General features: G+C 41.2%; 1 protein-coding gene across 1 annotated transcript; it reads right to left on the reverse strand.

Moving 5' to 3' along the window:
* Positions 1–12,124: 12,124 nt before the first annotated feature.
* LOC306964152 (SH3 and cysteine-rich domain-containing protein 3-like) lies at positions 12,125–20,990 on the reverse strand. Its single transcript, XM_079558072.1, has 13 exons — positions 20,926–20,990; positions 18,688–18,724; positions 18,445–18,526; positions 16,681–16,834; positions 16,510–16,607; positions 16,382–16,442; positions 14,575–14,672; positions 14,430–14,496; positions 14,256–14,305; positions 13,863–13,942; positions 13,741–13,792; positions 12,519–12,656; positions 12,125–12,456 (listed from the first exon to the last, which is right to left on the reverse strand). Exons 2-13 carry the CDS (start codon positions 18,693–18,695, stop codon positions 12,349–12,351), a joined length of 996 nt encoding a protein of 331 aa, XP_079414198.1. The 5' UTR covers positions 18,696–18,724; positions 20,926–20,990; the 3' UTR covers positions 12,125–12,348.
* Positions 20,991–21,795: the final 805 nt, after the last annotated feature.

Genomic DNA, 21,795 nt, shown 5'->3' on the forward strand with positions numbered 1-21,795 from the left:
CCTTTTAACGAACCTGTGTGCCTAGACTTGTGGAAACTGTTAAGCTGGGCCTCTGGTCTGCTGCCTCATACATATTAACCATACATATTACTCTTAAAAGTATAATTTTGACATATTATTTTGACATATTACTCTCTTACTCTTACCATATTACTTTTATATGTATTGTTTTATCCTGATTATTTTTTGTGTTTCTCTTATGGGTATTGTTTTGTTATATAACTTTTATAAGTATTCTATTGCCCTCACCTGAATACGGAGTGAGAGATTTTGAGACAAAAAACAGGAAACATTTTACTTTATTTGATGTTTTGAATTGTGAAGTATCGCTAAACGTTGTTAACGGATGTGTTTGAGTTGCATGTGTCAAGTGCGTCTTGCGGTGAGACGGGGTCGCCTGTGGTGACAGCAGCTCGCAGAGACGGGGTGAGGATGCGGAGGCGAGAAGGTGAAACGAAGGTGAAGGTCATCTAGCGAACATCAGGGTGGTTTCCGAAGAGAGGAGACGAGCCGTGGTTGACCACATGATCGAGGAGGGAGACAGGTGTGGAGAAGAGAGCTGCTTTCGTTTCTGCTCCTGACGTGTGAGATGGAGTAGTGATTCCTCCCTCTCATCCTGATGGCGGAGGATTTAAGTTGGGCCCGGGGTCAGACGCTCTTCCTTGACCGCCCGGAGCTCGTGGTGCAGCATCGCTCTGGACCATCTGAAAGACTTTCTGAACTTTGAGCTTTAAAGGGGGGGTATTATGCAAAATCGACTTTTTCAAGCTTTACATCATGTTATTAAGTCATTCCCTCATTAAAAACATGCCTGAAGTGTTGCCTTGGCACATTCACGTATTTTCGAGTAATCTGTAGAAACTCTGATGGCGGCCATTTTAGGGATAAAGCGCCTGATTCCTTCAGGAAACGCCCTCGACCTCCAGGATACGCCTCCGACCTTTCGTCACCAGCCGAGTAACCAACCACTGCTCCTCAGCAGAACCCCCTCCCCGCAGTGTCTAGCCCTAAGATGTAAACAGAGTCATCATGGAGGATTAGCTTCATGTATTGTGAACCGGAGCCACAGCAGACTTATAAAAAGACACACATCAGTGTTTCTGTTACCTAAACACCCAGGATTAAAACTGGTGACAAGAACGCTTATTTCAGTGTCTGGTTCTGCGCTGGGCCTTGATGATGCACAGAGTCTCCGTAGAAAGCTAATGCTAAGCTAAACCTCGAGTCATCACGTGAAAACGAGAAATATGCACACATGAAGTAAATAAAACCACCACACACATAAAGAACCGTTTAACAATGATCACACACGGAGCCAGGCTTGTTGATTTGGAAGTTTATTGCTCACATTTCATCTGCAATGGGTCATAGCCGAGTGGTTTTCTCCCGGAGCTAACAAGCTAGCCGCGACAAGCTAACGGAAAAATTCACTGAATACAAGCAGCATGTTATGCATTGAAAACGTCACTAAAACAGGCAACTGCTTGAAGCAGCCTTTATGATGATCACACACTGAGCCGGGCTTGTTGATTTCGTAGTTTATTGCTCACATTTCATCTACAGTGAGTCGTAGCCGAGTGGTTTTCTCCCGGAGCTAACAAGCTAGCCGCGATAAACTAACGGGAAAATTCACTGAATACAAGCAGCATATTATGCATTGAAAACGTCACTAAAACAGGCAACTGCTTGAAGCAGCCTTTATGATGATGACACACGGAGCCTGGCTTGTTGATTTTGTAGTTTATTGCTCACATTTCATCTACAGTGAGTCGTAGCCGAGTGTTTTTCTTCCGGAGCTAAGGCACTATTAGCCGCGACAAGCTAACAACCTTCACCTTCACAACATTCATTGAAAACAGGCAGCATATTATGCACAGATAACGTCAATAAAGCAGCAACTACTCGAAGCAGCATTTACGGTGATCACACAATGAGCCTGGCTTTACACATTTGTGGTTTATTACAGACTTTTCATCAACAATGAACTGTAGTCGATTATAACAAGCTAACGGGTAACCTCGAAAAACCATTGTCCACCTGCACAGATAATGTCCGTCTTTTGAATCGTATAGGCTCCTGCAGATCCTGGTGTCGTCCATGGGGGTATAGTTAGAGATCCATAGGGCATGGCAGATGCAAAGAGATAGCCTCCAAACAGCAGTTATTTTTCAGGCAAGAGCCCCTTCCAAGCGTCCGGTGTGGAAGGTTCGTCTCCAAATAATATCCTGTGTGGCCATTGTTCACAAAGTGATAAACAGCAGCTCCTTTCCAACAATAAAAATTAAAATGCACCGATCGTAGTTTCAATACTGTGGAGAAAACGAGCGCAGTGTTGTGATGCCACAGACAGCGTGTGGAGGGGGCGTGTCGGAAAGGGTCAGAGGTTCTTAAAGAGACAGAGGCCTATTTCAAGTCATTTGCTACCGCCATTTTGAAAGAGCAATTTTATACAAGGCAGTTCTTCTAATTTACTGCATTGACAGACCAACAGAAGGTTTCGTCATCATTGTAGTGTGCTATAGACGGGTGCTATGTGGCTGAAAAAAGCATAATACCCCCTCTTTAAAAAACTTTCTAAGGCTTCGAACTCTTAGTGAAGCCCTTGTATACTGTAGCTATTTTCTGTGACCTTTTAAGGAGCAGTCAGTAGTTTATAATCATTAGTCGATAACCATCCGCTTCATCCTTTCCCGATTCTATGTAGAGCTTCTAGTAGAACTTCTACTACTTGCATGTTTTGGCTCCAAAGGTAAATAGCAGGTTATTAATAAGGCTTTTGAATCTTCATAAACTGGCTTGCGTCGATCCAATGAAAGGTCACATCTTGTATTGCCTTTAATATTTTAATACAAAAATCTTCAAAGACAACTTTTGGTGAGTCTCTTTACTGCATTTGCATTTATCTACTTTTAATTTGATTTTAGCACTGTTTAAATGCTATATTAGTAATTACTGTTTATAAGCTCTGGTTTTATCCTTGCCACTGTTTCAAAACATTTAGTACTGTTTAGAGGCTTTGTTTTTTATCTGTCTGGCAGTGTTGGTTTTATTCTAAGCTTTGTTTGGTTTTCGAACTGGTGTGGTAGAATCAAGAGTCAGCATTCCCAAGTGTAAAATTGTGTAAGGATATTGAACAGGTCCTGGCAGGGTCTCCAGATTTCTAGACGGGTTAAGTTCTCGTCTCATCACGGTGTACTGAATAATGGGAGAGGTTGGTAAGGGGGATATAGGGCAGGAGATGACTCCGAGGTAAGGAACCACACGTTGAACCCAGCCATAGCGGAGTGGCGGGGTCCCGGGGAGCAGGGGCCGTGGGGACTCCAAGAGGTGATCGGGCGGGCGCGTCCTCAAGAACAGAAGCTCAGCACCAGCCATCATCTCACAGGTCAGCGGCCACCTCATTCATCAGCAACATATTTATTTATTTTATAGGTAACCTCCACTCTGCTACACCATCCTTCGATGCCGCTGGGGCAACCCGTAAGGAGCAGTGGTTGACGGCAGTGCCGCGCCCCGGGACCCAACTCCATGATCTTTAAGTTGATTCATGATTCAGTTGCATTTTGTTTTACCAGTTCCCAGTAGGATGTCTTTTCTGTTAAAACATATTCCTGGTTCATCTTGAGACAGACCATAGTTTAGTTCCTCTTGGAGATTCCATAGACTAGATGAACTAGAGCAGTGGCCCTTCTGTGCTTTTCCAGAATGGACATATGGCCAGTCCGCCACTGTGTGTTTAAAGGCAAACACCTAGAAGTAATATAAAACCATTTAGCTAATTCTATCTCTCATTCTTCTGGCGCTGGGGTCTCCAACCTTTTTTACCTGACGAGCTACTTTTACACAATATGAACATCGGAGAGCTACTTCTGTCCAAAAACACTTGAAAAACGCATCTTAGGTGGAGTTCACCCAGAAGAATTACTTGCCAAGATGGTATTTCAAAGAAAGTGACTTGAGTTTAGTCCTTATATTTTACTATATTGAACCAACTGTTCACAGATTGTATTTATCATGTTCAGAACAAACAGAAAATGCATCTAAAATTTGAGTTATCAGGCATGTAGAGATGTAGAAAGTCTTTGGCGAGCTACCTGGAGAGGCTTGGCGAGCTAGTGGTGGAGATCCCTGTTCTGACGTTTAGCAAATACTGTGTATATATATATATATATATATATATATATATATATATATATATATATATATATATATATGGAGACGCCCTGTCCCCACTGCTGTTCTGCATAGGTCTGAACCCCCTCAGCCAAATAATCAACAAGACTGGCTATGGATACCGACTCAGGAACGGGGCCACCATCAGTCACCTCCTCTACATGGATGACATCAAGCTGTACGCTAAGAATGAGCGAGACATCGACTCACTGATCCAGACCACCCGGATATACAGTGCAGACATTGACAAAATGGTAATGGCGAACCAACCGGACATTGTGGTGGTGGACAAAGAGCAGAGGAAAGCCATTGTGGTCGACGTAGCAATACCAAGTGACTTCAACATCAGGAAAAAGGAACATGAGAAACTAGAGAAATACCAGGGGCTCAGAGAAGAGCTGGAGAAAACCTGGAGGGTGAAGGCATTAGTGGTGCCCGTGGTCGTTGGGGCACTCGGGGCAGTGACCTATGGAGGACCATGGCTGCCAAAACTATAAATATATACATAAATAAATAAATAAATAAATAAATTTAAAAAAGATAAAATTTGCAAAGAAATGCGTGCAATTATGAGAATAAGTGCATTTATTTCTGTATTTATTTATTTATATATTTATTTATTTCTGTATTTATTTATTTATTTACATATTTATTTATTTTTGTATTTATTTATACATTTATTTCTGTATTTCTCTATTTATTTCTCTATTTCTGTATTTATTTTTGTATTTATTTATTTATTTATATATTTATTTATTTCTCTATTTATTTATTTATTTCTCTATTTATTTATTTATTTTTGCATGTATTTATTTATTTCTCTATTTATTTATTTATTTCTCTATTTATTTTTTTATTTATGCATTTATTTATTTATTTCTGTATTTATTTATTTATTTCTGTATTTATTTATTTATTTCTGTATTTATTTATTTATTTCTGTATTTATTTCTGTATTTATTTCTGTATTTCTCTTAATGAGATGCAAATCATGGGGTGGGTCGGGATGCCTCTGCTGTAAGCTCATTGGTCAATCTTTTTCCTTGCTCCAGAGCTTGTCCAGCATAGACGGCCATGTTGAGATCACTGTGTTCTCGCTATAGCCATGTCAGAACGAAAAGAAAAAAAAAGCATTCTTCCATATGCAGCAATTGCATTGTGTGTGTGTTTTTTAAACAAATAAGTAAATTATCCTTTGCTCTGTGTCGCTGAACAGCCTCCATTTTGGAGTGGTGAACGGTTGCATGTTGGACCTCAAGCATATCTAGTTGGGGACTGCTGTGCTATGTTACTACCCCTTACAACAACTAGTGGCTTGCCAAACAAGTCGGAGACTCGAGATAGAAATGGATTCGCTTTGGAGTGAAATTTCTAATGAGCTGAGAAGACTGGCGGACAGGCATACGAGAAACTGTAGCGTTGACTATATTATTTTCCGTTTGGATCAGTTACGTAAAGTCCCGTCGCCAGACGTCAGTCTTCAGGGGGGCATATGAAATCAACGCAGGGGCACATTTAGTATTACTATAAAGTACATATTTTTCGGTATTCGCGTAGCCCTGGCGCACACTGATCATTACATTAAACATAATCAACAGCAAATATGACCAGACCAACTACAGCTGTAACATCAGTCCTCGTGGAGGAAACGTCAGTAGGCCTACATGCGTTTCTCCGAGCTGAGCCTCCTCATCAACACATCCTTCTACTCAGACTTGAACTTATGAGTGAGGTCCTTTTCAAAAGCAGCTGAATGAGCTGGGCTTTGCGTCTGTGCAGAATACTGCGCCGATGCAACGAAAACACGTTTCTGAGCGTGGAAAACGACCGGACCCTGGGGCTGTAGAACGAGCGCCTGCACCCCCACACTCCCCTCCACACTCCCCTCCACACTCCCCCCACACACACCCCCACACTCGCGCCACCGTTTGTACCATGAATATGGCTCGGTCAGTGCTGTGGCCGCGTCCACTTTTCAGTCTCTCTCAGCCTTCACTGAAAGCTCCAGTGTCTGAGTGTAAAACGCACACTTCGAACGCGGGGACTTTTCGGCGGACTTCAGCGCTTTGTAGTAAAACACACACGAGCACCTGTCACTGCCTTTGCCTCTCACGAGCATCGTGGACTCTCAGGGCGGAGGATGATCGTTGATGCCCCTCTATCATATCACCTATATTTAATTTTGTGCCCAGACAACACGGGAGCCGTGCGCAATCGCGCACGAGCGCAGCTTGGAAGGAACCGTGCCAGAGAAAGAGAGAGAGGGATGAAATGCCGCCTCCGTGCTATAGGAGGAAATAGTTCGGCTACTTGTTGTGGAGTTTGGGCTGGTCTCTAATCGGGCAGAAAGCGCGAAAGTAACACTGTGCAAATGAGTGATCTTTGCCCAATTTGTAGTGGTTTGTAGTGGGCACGCGCATCTTGACAGCATGGCGCTTCTCAGCGCACGCCTGTAATGTACATGTACGCACTTTGCGCGAGAGCTCGTCGCGTGCGGTGTATTAAACCGATTGAAAGCGCAAAGTAACACTTCGCACATGAGTGATACGTATCTTGGCCCGGTTTGTCGTGGTTATCCGGCAATCCTGCATGTTTTCTAGTGGTTATACCCGTCGCTATGGGCTGGCCATACGGGGCCATGCCCGCCCCCCCGACACAGATGTGGTTTAGTAGACTACGTGATACGCAGACATACGCCGTATAACCACGAGAAGGCCTGCTGTATAGCCACTACAAATTGGGCAAAGATCACTCATTTGCACAGTGTTACTTTCGCGCTTTCTGCCCGATTAGACCAGCCCAAACTCCACAACAAGTAACCTAACTATTTCCTCCTCACGGAGAGAGAGGACCGGCGGCATTTCATCACTCTCTCTCTTTCTCTGGCACGGTTCCCTCCACGGGAGCCGTGCCCGTGTTGTCTGGGCACAAAATAAAATATAGCTGATATGATAGAGGGGTATCAACGATCATCCTCCGCCCTGAGAGTCCACGATGCTCGTGAGAGACTTTTGGCAAAGGCAGTGACAGGTGCTCCTGTGTATTTTACTACAAAGCGCTGAAGTCCGCCTCACTCATAAGTTCAAGTCTGAGTAGAAGGATGTGTTGATGAGGAGGCTCAGCTCGGAGAAACGTATGTAGGCCTACTGACGTTTCCGCCACGAGGACTGATGTTACAGCTGTAGTTGGTCTGGTCATATTTGCTGTTGATTATGTTTAATGTAATGATCAGTGTGCGCCAGGGCTACGCGAATACCGAAAAATATGTTCTTTATAGTAATACTAATGCCGCCTTAAGACTGACGTCTGGCGACGGGACTTTACGTAACTGATCCAAACGGAAAATAATATAGTCAACACTACAGATTCTCCTGTCCGCCAGTCTTCTCAGCTCATTAGAACATAGCACAGCAGTCCCCAACTAGATATGCTTGAGGTCCAACATGCAACCGTTCACCACTCCAAAATGGAGGCTGTTCAGCGACACAGAGCAAAGGATAATTTACTTATTTGTTTAAAAAACACACACACAATGCAATTGCTGCATATGGAAGAATGCTTTTTTTTTCCGTTCTGACATGGCTATAGCGAGAACACAGTGATCTCAACATGGCCGTCTATGCTGGACAAGCTCTGGAGCAAGGAAAAAGATTGACCAATGAGCTTACAGCAGAGGCATCCCGACCCACCCCATGATTTGCATCTCATTAAGAGAAATACAGAAATAAATACAGAAATAAATACAGAAATAAATAAATAAATACAGAAATAAATGAATAAATACAGAAATAAATAAATAAATACAGAAATAAATAAATAAATACAGAAATAAATAAATAAATGCATAAATAAAAAAATAAATAGAGAAATAAATAAATACATGCAAAAATAAATAAATAAATAGAGAAATAAATAAATAAATAGAGAAATAAATAAATATATAAATAAATAAATAAATACAAAAATAAATACAGAAATAGAGAAATAAATAGAGAAATACAGAAATAAATGTATAAATAAATACAAAAATAAATAAATATGTAAATAAATAAATAAATACAGAAATAAATAAATATATAAATAAATAAATACAGAAATAAATGCACTTATTCTCATAATTGCACGCATTTCTTTGCAAATTTTATCTTTTTTAAATTTATTTATTTATTTATTTATTTATGTATATATTTATAGTTTTGGCAGCCACGGTCCTCCATAGTGACCCCCAAACTGGAGCAGTGGCTCCAGCAGATCCCAGGAAATACATCAGACATCTCGGTCCAGAAAAGTGCAGTTCTAGGAACAGCAAAGATACTGCTCAGCACCCTCAAGCTTCCAGGACTCTGGTAGAGGACCCGAGCTTGGAGGAAAAAGAGACCGCCCGCGGAGGGTGAGGAAGAGTTTTTATATATATTATTATTATTTTTTTATTTTATTTTTTTATTCTAATTGACCTAAAAAAAAATCAAGTACATGTTGGCTAAAGTTGAAGGAATAATTTGTGAAATGTATCAATCTCCACACCTGAGTAAATTCTTTGTGTTTAGAACCTTTTTTTGCCCTGGGTATTTTTATTAACATTTTATATAATAATTCAAAAGGATGAACAACAATGGTTTGTTTTCACAGACACTGTGAGCCCTGAGCTGTTTGTTTATTTTCCAATAGTCTTTATATAAGAGAGATGAAACTTTGAACGCACAGAAAAGACTGCAGAGTGATCACATGACAGGAAATGGAGAAGGGTGGGGGCTTCCCGGGCGTCTCTAAAGTGAAAGTATTCAGAGGACAGGGAGTTTTCATCCTTTGCAGAAGCGAGTATGACTTTGGTTTAATTTGACTTCACAGACTCTTAAAAACGTAGAAAAACAGTTTGGTATCCGTGTTACAGAGAGGTTACAGAGGACACATATTTGCAGTTTCACATTTATCCTTATTGTTTTGAACGTCTCTTTACTAATAATAACATCTCAAACCACACAGATTTGTTTGGAAGATTTCCAGTTTGGTGGAAGCACATTCTTAAACAATTTTTTTTCAGCTGAGTTTAGTTTTAGGTTCAAATGACCAGCAGAGGGCAGACGAGTGCTGTTTTGACTTTAAACTTCTTTATTGTTTTTTTTCGGGTTTTTTTATTGCAACAACAATGCAATTCTATAAAAAATCTAATGTATGAGATCAATGAGAGCAGAACGTGGTGCCGTCTGAACTGGTCAGTTCTTCCTGGAGCAGGAGGAGACAGTTAAAGTTTCATCTCAAACTTTGTATAAAGCAGTACGAAGCTCAAAGTATGTTTGAGATATGTTTAAATGAACAAAGTTTATTTATTTACGATGTTCGTGGACACTGATTTTGTAAATTCATATTGAGTAAATTATTATTTGACCAAATATTGGAGTTCTAATGAATTCAAAGTATTTAATCGTTGCTGTCCTTGAGCTTTCAGACAGAAACATGGAGAGAGTGTGTGAGGATGAGGAGGAGGCTCAGTCTAAAAACAAAGCAGAGCCCACTCAAACACAGTGAGTACATCAGAGGAGCTACACCTGCACTTTATCTGGTTATTGTCTCATTTTGTCTTTCTGAATCAATCTGTCAGAGCTGAGAGTCCGAGACAGAGAGCAGAGTTCAGCTGTGAGCAGGCCCACCCCCCCCTCAGCGCAAACCCTAACCCTAACTCTAACCTATAACCCTAAATCCCCTGCTACTCCCTCTGGGCCAGGTTGGGCGGGCCTACTCCAGATACACACATAGGAACACAGCGCAATCATCACATACGGTCAGTCATGCTGCAAAGTGAAGTGATTGACATGAACATTTTTTTCCCTTAATTCTGATGGGCCCTTGGGCTCCAGCCCCTCCACTGGATAAGGTGGCTCGCCTGTGGGGCTCTGAAGAGCGACAGGTCCATGACTCTCCTCTAGACTTCAGTGGTGAAGCTGGATCTGCTCAGAGTCTGCTGTGAGTGAGACTCTTCTCAAACAAACATCTTCATCATCGTCTTCAACATGAAGCTCATTCCCCAAATAAGACCCACTGCTGATGATCCTAGCAAGTCCAGTACATTTAAAAAAAAATCTGAACTATTCCTTTTGAGTTGAAATGTGTGAAGCTTTCATATGTGGGCAATGGTGAGCACTTTCAGGAATGCTACATCTTTTTACCTGTAAATACTTTTCAATGTTTACAAGATCTCTTTCTATGGAGCTCCTCAAGTTCCCCAAAGAGAGAAAAAATATTGTGTGCTCAAAAATTATTTTTTTGTCCGGTGCCCAAGGAAGGATTTTTATTTTTTTTGCCGCAGGGCTGAATGAGGGTCATTTTATTTTGACTTTTATATTTGCAAACACACACTCGTCAGAACATAAGCACAGGCATTGCATGGCCGGACTTACTATGTTATACTCTCATCTTGGAATGCATGGTGCTTATTGTATTATGCTAGCTGTTTTACAGTTTGTAGTAAAAACGTTTGCCTTCTTATGTCTGATACTCTGACCTCTGAATAAGAGTTGTCTGTAACATTGTTTTTGTGTGGTTAAATGCGTCTGACAAGCTGCAGCAGTAATGTTTAAGTAGGTCTGATAATAGTATTAAATGTATACTCAACACGGTGTGCACTGCGCAACAGCCCCACCTAGCGGCCAACATTCAGTATTGTGATCAGCAGGAAATGTTTACTACTCATTTCGAGTAATAAGGTCCACTAAAAACATGTACAATAGGCCAGGATGAATGATGTGTGTGCGTAAATGAATGATGGTGGTTGGGGCAGACACACTTACTGTTTAAAAAGGCATTTCACAAGGATAATCCTGCTTGCCTTTACTGGTCATATTTAAGTTTACTGCACACAGGTTAAAGCCATAGGATCTGGCAACCCAAAGCACAGGGCGCATAGACTTTCTCACTTCATGTTATCAGTGGGTTTGAACTTAAAGGAACAGGCCACTGTTCTTCTATACTGAGATGTTCTTACCTGAGCTTAGATGAGTTGATACGTACCTGTCTGGTCTTTGTGCCTGTGGAAGAGCTTGGTCGCTTCTAACTTCACCCCCGTTTGGAGCTATAGGAATATACTGGGAGGGGCCAAATGCTAACTACATCTTTGGTCTTTGTGCGTGACTGAGGGCACGCACAAATACCAGACAGTACGTATCATCTCGTCTAAGTTCAGGTAAGAACATGTCTCAGTATGGAAAAACGATGGCCTGTTCCTTTAAGAACCAAAATAATAAATGTCACTGCAATACAAACAACTTTTACTTTTTATAAGATATGTGTTTTTTTTTACATTTATGACATTTTAAAAACAATTCCTCCTACATTCTGTCCATTAAAGAGACGACATTTAAATGCATTTTGTTTGTAGTTTGAATTATGAACAGAATAAGATATCATCAGTTCAAGCATCACCACTTGATAAAAAATAATCATGGTGTTTATTTTTTTTCATTGTATTTTATTGCACAACTGTAAACTGTTTTCAGACAGTAGAATATGGTGAAACCCTTATTTTATTTTTATTATTATTTCAGATGAGGGGCTGGGTCCTATAGAACTTGATGGCCAAGTCACTGAACTCTCAAGTTTAATCTCTTTATTGTTACTTTGTTAATAATTAGCAGCAAGTAGGTAAGTGCAATATTTATCTCCAGAAAATGCATTCAGAATTTAGCGTACAGGTGCATTTTCCTTTGGGTAGTATAATGACCACTGGAGGTCGAGGTTTTGCGCACAGAATGTTTTTGGCCAACTTCCTGTTGACACACGTACACAAAAAAACGGAATAATACTTACAAAAACGTCAGGCCGAGTGTGAGTCATAAAAAATAGTTCAGATCAAATTAGTGCTAGCCTTTAGCTTCATGGCTAAAACAAGTTTATTTCTAAACACCGAAGTCTCCTCTCTTAAAGTATTACATCTTGTGTAAAGTAGACAGTTTTCTGCCATGTACAGTCCAAACATGTATTTAATTCAACAAGACATGGCTAACTTTCATAGGAATAAACAGGGACCGGAAACAGTCGTTATGCTAGGAAGTTAGCATCATGTTTTGTGCACTGAGCCTATAGGGATGGGGGAACCGGTGGGAGGGTTGAAAGGGCACAAAGGCAGTGAACCACAGCTGTAGTAGACTCCTTAGTGTACACTTGTATTAGTTTAGCTGATTCTTATGTGACAGTGATCTCCTGCAGCAGATCAGCCGGGAAGTATCCCAGCTTCCGCCCGGTGCTGACCTTCAGGTAACCGCCCTTTTCATCGCCTTTCTTCACCACGATCTGAAGAAAGGTGCATCATCAGACACCTGCTCAAAACATTTCCCCTTTAACACGTTTCTTACCTGGTCTTTCTTGAGTGTGATCTGGCCCATCTCTCTGTTTCCCACAAAGGAGCGCGTCACTTTGTATACTCTCTCCGAGGCCTTGACTTTGATCAGGTAGTTTGTTGGGAAGTATCCAGTCTTGTCCCCCATTTTACCCTGAGAACATATGTGATAGATTAAACAGAGGTGGGTAAAGTTATAGGAAAAATATTTGCTCAAGTTGAAGTCAAATCCAGCAAGCAAAACATTTTGTTAGCCAAAGGCTCCCGGACAAATGGAGAAGCACTAACATATGGTATGCTTTGTTCTTTACATGGCCTTTATACAACTTATATGGGTTCTTTATCATCATCATGTTATGAAATTACGTTTACTGGCCGTTTTACTGGACACAAAATGGAAAAACTTTGAGTTGGCGTTTAGCTCAGAGATAAACACTTAAATTTTGTTCATTTATATCTTAAGTAAAAATCTCTTAATGATTTCTAACAAGGCTTTGACCTCATCCAAGTGTGGTCAATAGGTTGACAACAGCTGAAAACATCTGGATTGTTCATAATTTGGGGGTCAGTCCTATGTTCCCCGGTACTATGCTCCCCCATCGATACATTAAGATCAATGTATTGAGATTATACACCAACCTACTATCTTTAAAGCTGAGGTACCTGATTTTTCCTATTAATTCCTATTAACTAACAGTTTTTGTTTTGGCCCATACTTGTTTCTAGCTCTCACAATCCCTCCTGTGTATCCGAATTGTTCACAGAATTTAACTATATGCACAGTGTACAGCTTTGAGCTGTGGCAAAATTGAGCAGGGGGCATCACCCCAAAATAAACTTCCCTAATTTAGGTTTTACTTCAATCATCTATTGCTTAATAACACTTTAGGTGAAGACAATGCAACAATGCCTGTGTTTTGCCTTGTTTACAGCGTGTACTCTACAACAGCAAAAAGTCAGGTACCCCAGCTTAAAGGTTAGTGGCCAGGGCAGGGTCAGGGTTAAGCTGATTGATTGTGTGGTGGCTAATGCTAACAGCTATAGGAAAATTACATCGAGCACAATAACAGACTCTGAAAAGTCCCCCGGACTAGCCTGCTTGCTAATTGTCCTAGCAGCAAGATTTTGACCCAGATTCTTGTAAAATGTCATATTATTATAATATTGTTAGACTTTGAACATCATCATATGACATTAATGTTGTTACAGCCCTAGTTCCTGCTTATACTTTCACTCACCCTCCACCACTCTTCATTGGAGTCGTCCAGCACGGTGATCCGGTCTCCAGGGCTAAAACAATAATTAGAGAGTTTTAGAAAATAAAAAATAAAAACAGACAAAGAAAACAGCCTAAACTCACTGAAAGTCGAGGTCGTCTTTCTCGATGGCCTTAAAGCGATACAGAGCCAGGTAATAGTGGGTCAGGGAGAAAGTCTTGGCCTGTTCACAAAACATTTATTGAATTGTTAAGCAGCTCCTATTGAATGATGTGCAGAAAGCAAAGAAAGTATGATCAGATTATTCACCTCTTGGTACTAAAATTACAATATTATAAATGCACAGCAACAGAGGAAGTGATGCTGATCTATGTAGTTCTCTGCTTTTTTTTTTCATTGTGAGTGTCAAATGTGGGAGATTCTAAGAAATAGCTGGACGAACAGCTGTTTTTGGATGGACTTCATAATTGGTGGACATCGATATTGTGGATCTACCAGTATTGTTATGTTCCTAAATAAAACCTCTATTTTCTGACCTTATCATCTGCTTTGTCTCCTCCTTTGTCCTTTTTGTCGTCAGGCTTTCCTACAAATCAAACACAAATTATCCATACGCGAGGCTTTAGTTTCATACAAGTGTCTCCACTTCTAAGCTGCCATTGAAAGTTCTTTAAATAAAAAAAACAATATTTGAACAAAGCACTCCTCACCCTCTCCTCCTTCTTCGTTCTCTTTAGGCTGCAGGTTCTCTTCCTCCTCCTCTTCCATCATCATGATCTTTAGAAGAAATCAGAGTCATTTCATTTCATTGTTTACACGGGTGAACTTTTGGAACTTAGTTGAACTTTTTCTGACATTTTTCTTGTCGTTATCTCCCTTCTTGCGCTCCTTGTTGGCCATGACAACCCCGACTCTCAGCGTGTCGAATACCGGGTCGTTCCTGTTTGTGTTGTCTGTCAAAAGGCAGAAAGTTAGTTGGAAAAAAAAAAATTATATAGTGAAGGGAACATTACAAAAGTGTAACTAGAAATATTTCCAATAAAACCTCTCAAGTAGGTCTGAACAGTCAATCAAATTTTAGATAATTTTAGATTCATGTTGAAGATTATTATTCTTTCTTTTTTCCAAGAGGGTGGTTTAAATGTATTTATTTAGTACGGTGAGACGTCACTATTCGGGTGTTCTGCTCTCCCAAAATTTCATCCACTGAGCGGCGCTGTGGTGAAAAACAGGCAGCAGTCTGGATGTCTTATGCAGGAGAAGTTTATTTACCGTGGGTGCGGGACCCGGAGACATGAACTCGAGACATTGCGCTAGTCCTACCATTCAGGTCTAAAATATAGTTTTATAGTCTAAATAAATAATAAATAAATAATCTAATATAGTCTAAATATAGTTTTCTACTAAAGAAAGAAACAAAGACATGGGGAGGAGCAAAGTGGTTCAACAGCCCATAAATACATAAAAACGGAGAATTCTAACTTGATGCTACATGTTAGCATCGGGCTAATGCTAACGGTTAGCTAGCGCGAGCTACAACTGCCATTTTTTTTCACTTCTACTGAACAATGTGCTGTGAGAAAATATCCACATGGGCCCGATTTACACCTGACTTTATTTATGTGATAAATAAGTTCATATTCCACCAGAAAATGGTTAAAAAGAGTGAAAAATTGTGTTTCTCTAAAGATTCTATTTTCCCCCTCGGCGAAGCCACGCCCCCTTCTATGACGAGATGCCTTCTGTATCTATCTATGACAGACATAGTACGACTGTACAGCCTGACCCAGTATGATAAATAGCGATTTAATGTTATCCTCTAACAAACACGATGGACCATTTTGTGACCATTGATTGATTGAGACGTCAGGGGCAATGATTTTGAATGGGTCCTGAAGCGGAAGGAGCTCTTGTCTTTTGGGGCTTTGCTACTGCCATGTCCTATGGATCTTTAACTACAGCTATACCCATGGTCTATCTCCCCAGTATTTAAGCACATCCAGCCCATATGTCCGAATAAAGGAAGATTATTTGTGCCAGTGGACAATGGTTATTCCAGGTTAGCCCCGTTAGCTTGTTACAATCGCCTACAGCTCATTGTTGATGAAAAGTCTGCAAAAAAACACAAATATGTCAAGCCCGGCTCAGTGTGTGAACATCTCAAAGGCTGCTTTATATAGTTATCGGCTGTATTGACGTTATTATTGCATAATTCTTGTTTTCACCGTGCATAATACTTGCTAAGCAGCTAGTTAGCTCCGGGCGAGCGGTTCACAGCTCGGCTACGAACTTATTGATTGACATGGCTGGATGTTCTCACGATGAAAACACAGACGAAGTTGTGTTGGGCAGGGAGATAATGAGAGGCTGTCAGTGCTTATTTTTTACTAAAGTCTCCCAGTGACCGCTTACAGACACCGGGGGCAGCGGTTGGCTATCCCGCCCGGCTTTCGAGGTTCTGAGCCGGGCAAGGAGAACGAACGAAAACGCTACAGCCGACAGAACCAGAAGTTGCGAAGTCGAATGACACCCATAATGCAACGCAAAATTCAGTCGCTCCACCGCCTATCGGATGAAATTTTGGGAAAGCAGAACGCCCGGATTAAAAAGGATGTACCAAGTAACAACATGTAGCTCTAAACGTCCGCCTGGACGCACTCACTGGGATCTGGGCTGTCGCTGCTGTACAGAGGAGAGCTGTAGGCCCTTCTGAATCCAGGCGGCTGCGGAACCAACATGGATTTAGTTTCAGGGACTTTTCAGGAGGACAAAAACAGACCGCTGACTCACGATTTTGCCAAAACACTTCTGGAACTCCACGTAGGACTGGCACGAGTGGTGGATGTTGGTCTTGCAGTTTTTACACCTCAGCGCAAACTTGTTATTCACTGCGCAGAGGGATGCTTTTATCAAATGCACGGATTCTCTGTGATAATAACAACATGCGTGACAGTGGCTCACAGACGATCATGCGGGCGCAGACGTCGCAGAACTTGGGCTTCTTGCAGTAGTGGTCTTTGAACTTGTGCGGTTTGTCGTTGATCCTGACCACGGGAGGGGGAGGTTCCGGCTCCTTCTCCTCCACCTCCACCTCCTCATCGTAAATGAAGTACACCTAAACAATGTACAAGCAGGTGAGAAGTCAAAGCGCGTGTCGCAGGTTAGTTCAGGATTTTGCTGAGTAAATCTCCCCGGTTTGACATGACTTGATGTTGGAAACCTGGCACCTGAGGGATGAGTGTCACAGAGTAAGCCTAGATTGTGTGTTTGGTGCCACATTGGAGACCCAATGATCGTATTAAAGGAATAGGCCACCATTTTTGCATACTGAGATATGTTCTTACCTGAGCTTAAACGAGTTGACACCTCTTTGTGCGTGCCTGTGGAAGAGCGTGGTCACTTCTAACTTCACCCCCGTTTGGAGCTATAGGAATACATTGGGAGAGGCCAAATGCTAGCAACATCTTTGGGCGTTTTGCGTGACTGAGCGCTCGCACAAAGACCAGACAGGTGCGTAATAACTTGTCTAAGCTCAGGTAAGAACATGTCACAGAATGGAAAAACGGTGGCCTGTTTCTTTAAAACACATCCTTTATATAGGCTACGACGACAGAAGAAATGTCACTCGGTTTATCATTCATCGCTGCTTCGGACACCGGTTCAATAGCATTATGAAATGCCTAAAAATGTACGTTGAAAGAAAGCTCTTAACACGCTCCGAATCACAAGGGGGAAAAGCGATCTAAACTCACACTCAGCATGTATCTGTCAGACAAAAGCTATTACTAAATCAGGGTCGTAGAAATGTGACTGACACAGAGCAGAATGAGCACAAGCTGCTCCAAGTAAAGTCAGACCTGAGACCAGGCGGGTGAGGAGAGAGACGGCTCTGCTCCAGTCTGAACCAGCGGGGGCCATGGACACCACTTTGTGTGCGCAAATTTTACCAAGAAAAAGGATTTAATATCGGAAAGTGACACTTTGGGTGCAAGGAAGTTGCTGTGTATTGGAACACGCAACACTTGCAGGATTCTTGGAGGCACTCAAGTTTGAAGGTCCAGAACCGAGCCGGACCTCAGCACGGTTTGATTGTCGCACACCACGCTGAAAGGGTGTTCCGCACTTTGGCCCGGTTCGGATGGACAAGTGTGAGTGCAGTCTAGAGGAGACTGATCGAAGGGAATGCAGCAAGCACTCGTTGAAGTAAGCACTGCCTCCGCCGAGACACTTTCAGCTACAGGAAACAAAAAAAGTGACAAATGAGGAGCTGACCAGTGCAGGACACCACCCTGTAAAACGGGGACAAACCCAGGAGATGCTGCTGCACCGTTTCAGAGGATCAGAGGAGCACCAAGGCAGTCAGCCAGGTTTCCTCCAGGTGCTACGGTTTCCCGAACGTCATGCTGGTAAAACATGCTGGTAAGGTTGGCCCACAGTGGCGGTTTTCTCAGTTGCAGCGGCTCAGGACTAACGCAACGTGTTTGCGCAAGATCTCAGCCTCACCTCGACCAATGCTGTCCTTGCGCCAGGCGGAAGATCGGGCCCTATATGTCAACCCCACGATTGTGTTGTCATTGTTACTGACTAAAATAAAAGAACTATGCCCCCACTCTTTATGTTAATATATTCTTTTGGGTATAAAAGATCTGTCAGGCCTCACGTTGGCATGCTCCCGCCTCACAGGGAGATAAAGAAAGACGGGGGTCTGCTGCTTATGTCACTCACCGTCTCCCCTCCATCCTCCTTCACAAAGTTATCAGGCTGAGGAGGGTTGTCATGGATGTCTAACGAGTGCTTGTCATCCTCCCTGTGGGACACAATGGACACACCATCAGGGCTTTTGCCAAGGGCTTCGACTTGACCTTCGGGTTTGAAGCAGGGCATTTAGCCTTTGTATTTATGAACATTGGATTACTTAGTGAGAATACTGGCCGTTTTGAATGGGGCTGAGGGGAAATGGTTACTTACCCGTCCATAGTTGGATGGAGGTCAAATGCAGACGCACCTATAAGAGATTTGACATGATAATAATAATATATGATAATAATTTAGTGTGCAAAATGAAAGAATTGTTATCTCAAAGGTTTCAGATACAAATACAAATTTTGCACTTATAATATTCTCATCAGAATGTGGGAGTAGCATGAAAGGCATAAAAGGTGTGAAACATTTAAGTCCAATGTCTTATAAATATGAAAATGAGGTCTCCAGCATTCTAAGTCAACGTTACAAAACTGGTCTTGGGTTCACATCTTCATTTAGCCCTTCTGGGGGTATTAGTGTTCACAGGGTGTACACCAGTGCTTAATTTGTACATTAGTAGTTTCAGGAGCACTTTTGGACTGATGTGATGGATTCAGGAAACAGGCCAAAACATTTGCCGGAACACTCTCATTAAACACCACTATATCAATTCCCGGATCCTTTTTCCTGAAAAACTGAAAGGTGGGGGGATCAAATTAAGCACTGGTGTACACCCAGAAAGCTTCCCCTTTAAAGTGCATATGACACATCACACACAATTACTGTATATTGTAAACGTAAAACTGTACCCAGTTCTCTTTAGTTTGACATTTTTTGTGACGTTTATAGTTTCACTTCCTCATTGGACACTGACAGGAAGTGACATAGATAGAGGCAAACAATTTAAAACTGTTGCCGTGCCAACCATATTATGTCAATGGGAAAAGAGTCAAACTGCTACCTTTATCTACGTCCTGTCAGCAGCTTAAATTTTTTTTAAATGTATAGCTAACCTTTCTTCATTAAATTGCTGCTTCACTGAAATAAAATGATCATTTTTACTCACAACAGATGTTATTCATCAAAATAAGTCATATTGTTAAAAGCATTAAAACCTCGAATCACATAATAATAATAATAATAATAATAATAATAATAATAATACATTTTATTTGTATAGCGCTTTTCAAGACACTCAAAGACGCTTTACAGAAAACATGAATAAAATCACACATAAAATTAAAGACAAAGACAAGTTCTACATTTAGCCATTTTCCCCCAACTGTGCATATAAATTAGATTAGAGCGGATTAGGTTACAGCTGATAAACCTCCACCGAATATTCAAAGGCCCTGTACCTGATTTATTTATTTATTTTTATTAAGTGTGTTGGTTGTTCCTCAACCAGGGGTACGGGGACCCCGGGGGGCACTTGGAATTGCCTCAGATTTAAAAAAAAAAAAAAAAATGAATAGAATTTCAATATTACTTGTGAAGAAATGTTAGTTTTAATGATGTTTTTTCAGTAAGACGTTATGACTTTGAGAGTACTATATTTTCAACAGAACACTCTCTAAATACTGAATAATCTGTGTTCAGTTGCTCACTTTGTTAAAATGTTGGCAGGATCCTCGAGTTAAGGCGTACCCGGAGTATAAATGAATACCTCAAGGGGTACATGGGACTAAAAAGGTTGGGAACCACTGGTCTAAGTCATTGCTAACCATGTGTTTCCAAAATCCCAATTCTTGACAAAGATGTATGTAAGGATTTGTATTTCCAGAAGCAGTGGCAGGGAACTCTACACTCTGCTGTAATGTTTTTGTTGGTTTCAGATGTTAAAAGTGCTTTCTTTTTTTCCCCTCGTGAACTAGAACTACTTTACAATTCAAATTTGGTTTGTCAATGTTAATGTCAACCTTATTTGTATAGCACAAAACAGATTTAATAGCCTGGAACCCCGGTAGTTTATAGAATGAATGGTGTCAACTCTCGTGTTTACAACATTGAAGTGTTCCGGCCTCCTAACCCACTCTCGGTCACACACATTCGTCCACTGGCCTGGGCCTATTCTCGGGCTTTGAAATCCAATCTCATCCCGGCTAAATTAGGCCTTTCGACCTTCGCACTAACTGGTGCTGAAGAGCTTAAACAACAGGATACTCCAAAATACCAATAGCGTAAAAAAAAAAAAAATTCTCTTACATCTAAAATTCGATAGTATTTCATCGCTGTGGTGCGTTGCATTGTACGGGGAAACTGCAGATTATGTGCCAAGTCATGCTGAAGTCGTGGAAAGATTTGTTATTTAGAGAATCCAAAACCCAATCTATAACTAACATAACACTCATTTTAACAAGTCACACAAATAATGGTGCCAATCCTTTTGTATCTATACACACTGTCTGATATACGCAACTTTACGGTTATCAGCTTTGTAATATGTATCTTGAGTGTTCTTACCTGTTCAAACTGTACACAGGAATTTGACCAAATGAGCCTCTTCCCGTGACTGCGATCTTCACCTGTTACAAATGTCCCTCCAATCAAGGAAAAAACAAAACAAAAAAGCGTTCTTCAATAACAAAAAAGTCTTTTAAAAAAATCTATTATTTACAACTTTAGGGTCCGAATAGTGGCTGTATGTCCTTCTCTGATGATCCTCAGTCCTGATATGAATTGGGCTGAGTTTGTATGTGTGTATTTTCTTAAACTCCAGGTTAGTAAAAGCTTGTCGGACAGATCCCGGGAGTGTCGGAGTGAGTGCTGGCGACAGCTGGGCCCACCGGGTGACAGGGATGACGGGGGGGAAACCAGAGCGGCATGTACAGTTTAGGTCCATGCACAGACACAGGGTTTGACTTTGACCTAATGGAAATACAGTACAGTACAGTATATGCATATGTTCTGTCATACAATGTAGACAAAGGAAGGTTATCGACTTAACTTTTGAATTTCATGCTCATTTATTGATGATATTGATGATATTGATGACTGTGAAATTGTAGGCACATAAATAAGCGAGAATATTCCTTTTAAACTACAACATTTCAGTGCTGTGACAGAAATGGGGGGTGTTATGTATGTCATTATTGCTTTTTTAAAATTATTTTATAATGATGAAAATTCTATTTAGAGTCTGTGTCAGATCAAAGTTGCTAAACCATGGCTCCTTTACAAGCCTACTATTATTTCATGTATTTTCATTGACACCTGGAATAGTTGCACATCTCTGATATTTATGTTTTCTGAGCTGTCTGTCTGGACTGGAGCTCACCCACCACAAAGGTCCCGGTGCATGTCGGGTACAGCGTCCCAGCCATCCCAGCCAGT

This window comes from Gobius niger (genome assembly GCF_951799975.1).
Source record: "Gobius niger genome assembly, chromosome: 6".
Lineage (NCBI taxonomy): Eukaryota > Metazoa > Chordata > Actinopteri > Gobiiformes > Gobiidae > Gobius > Gobius niger.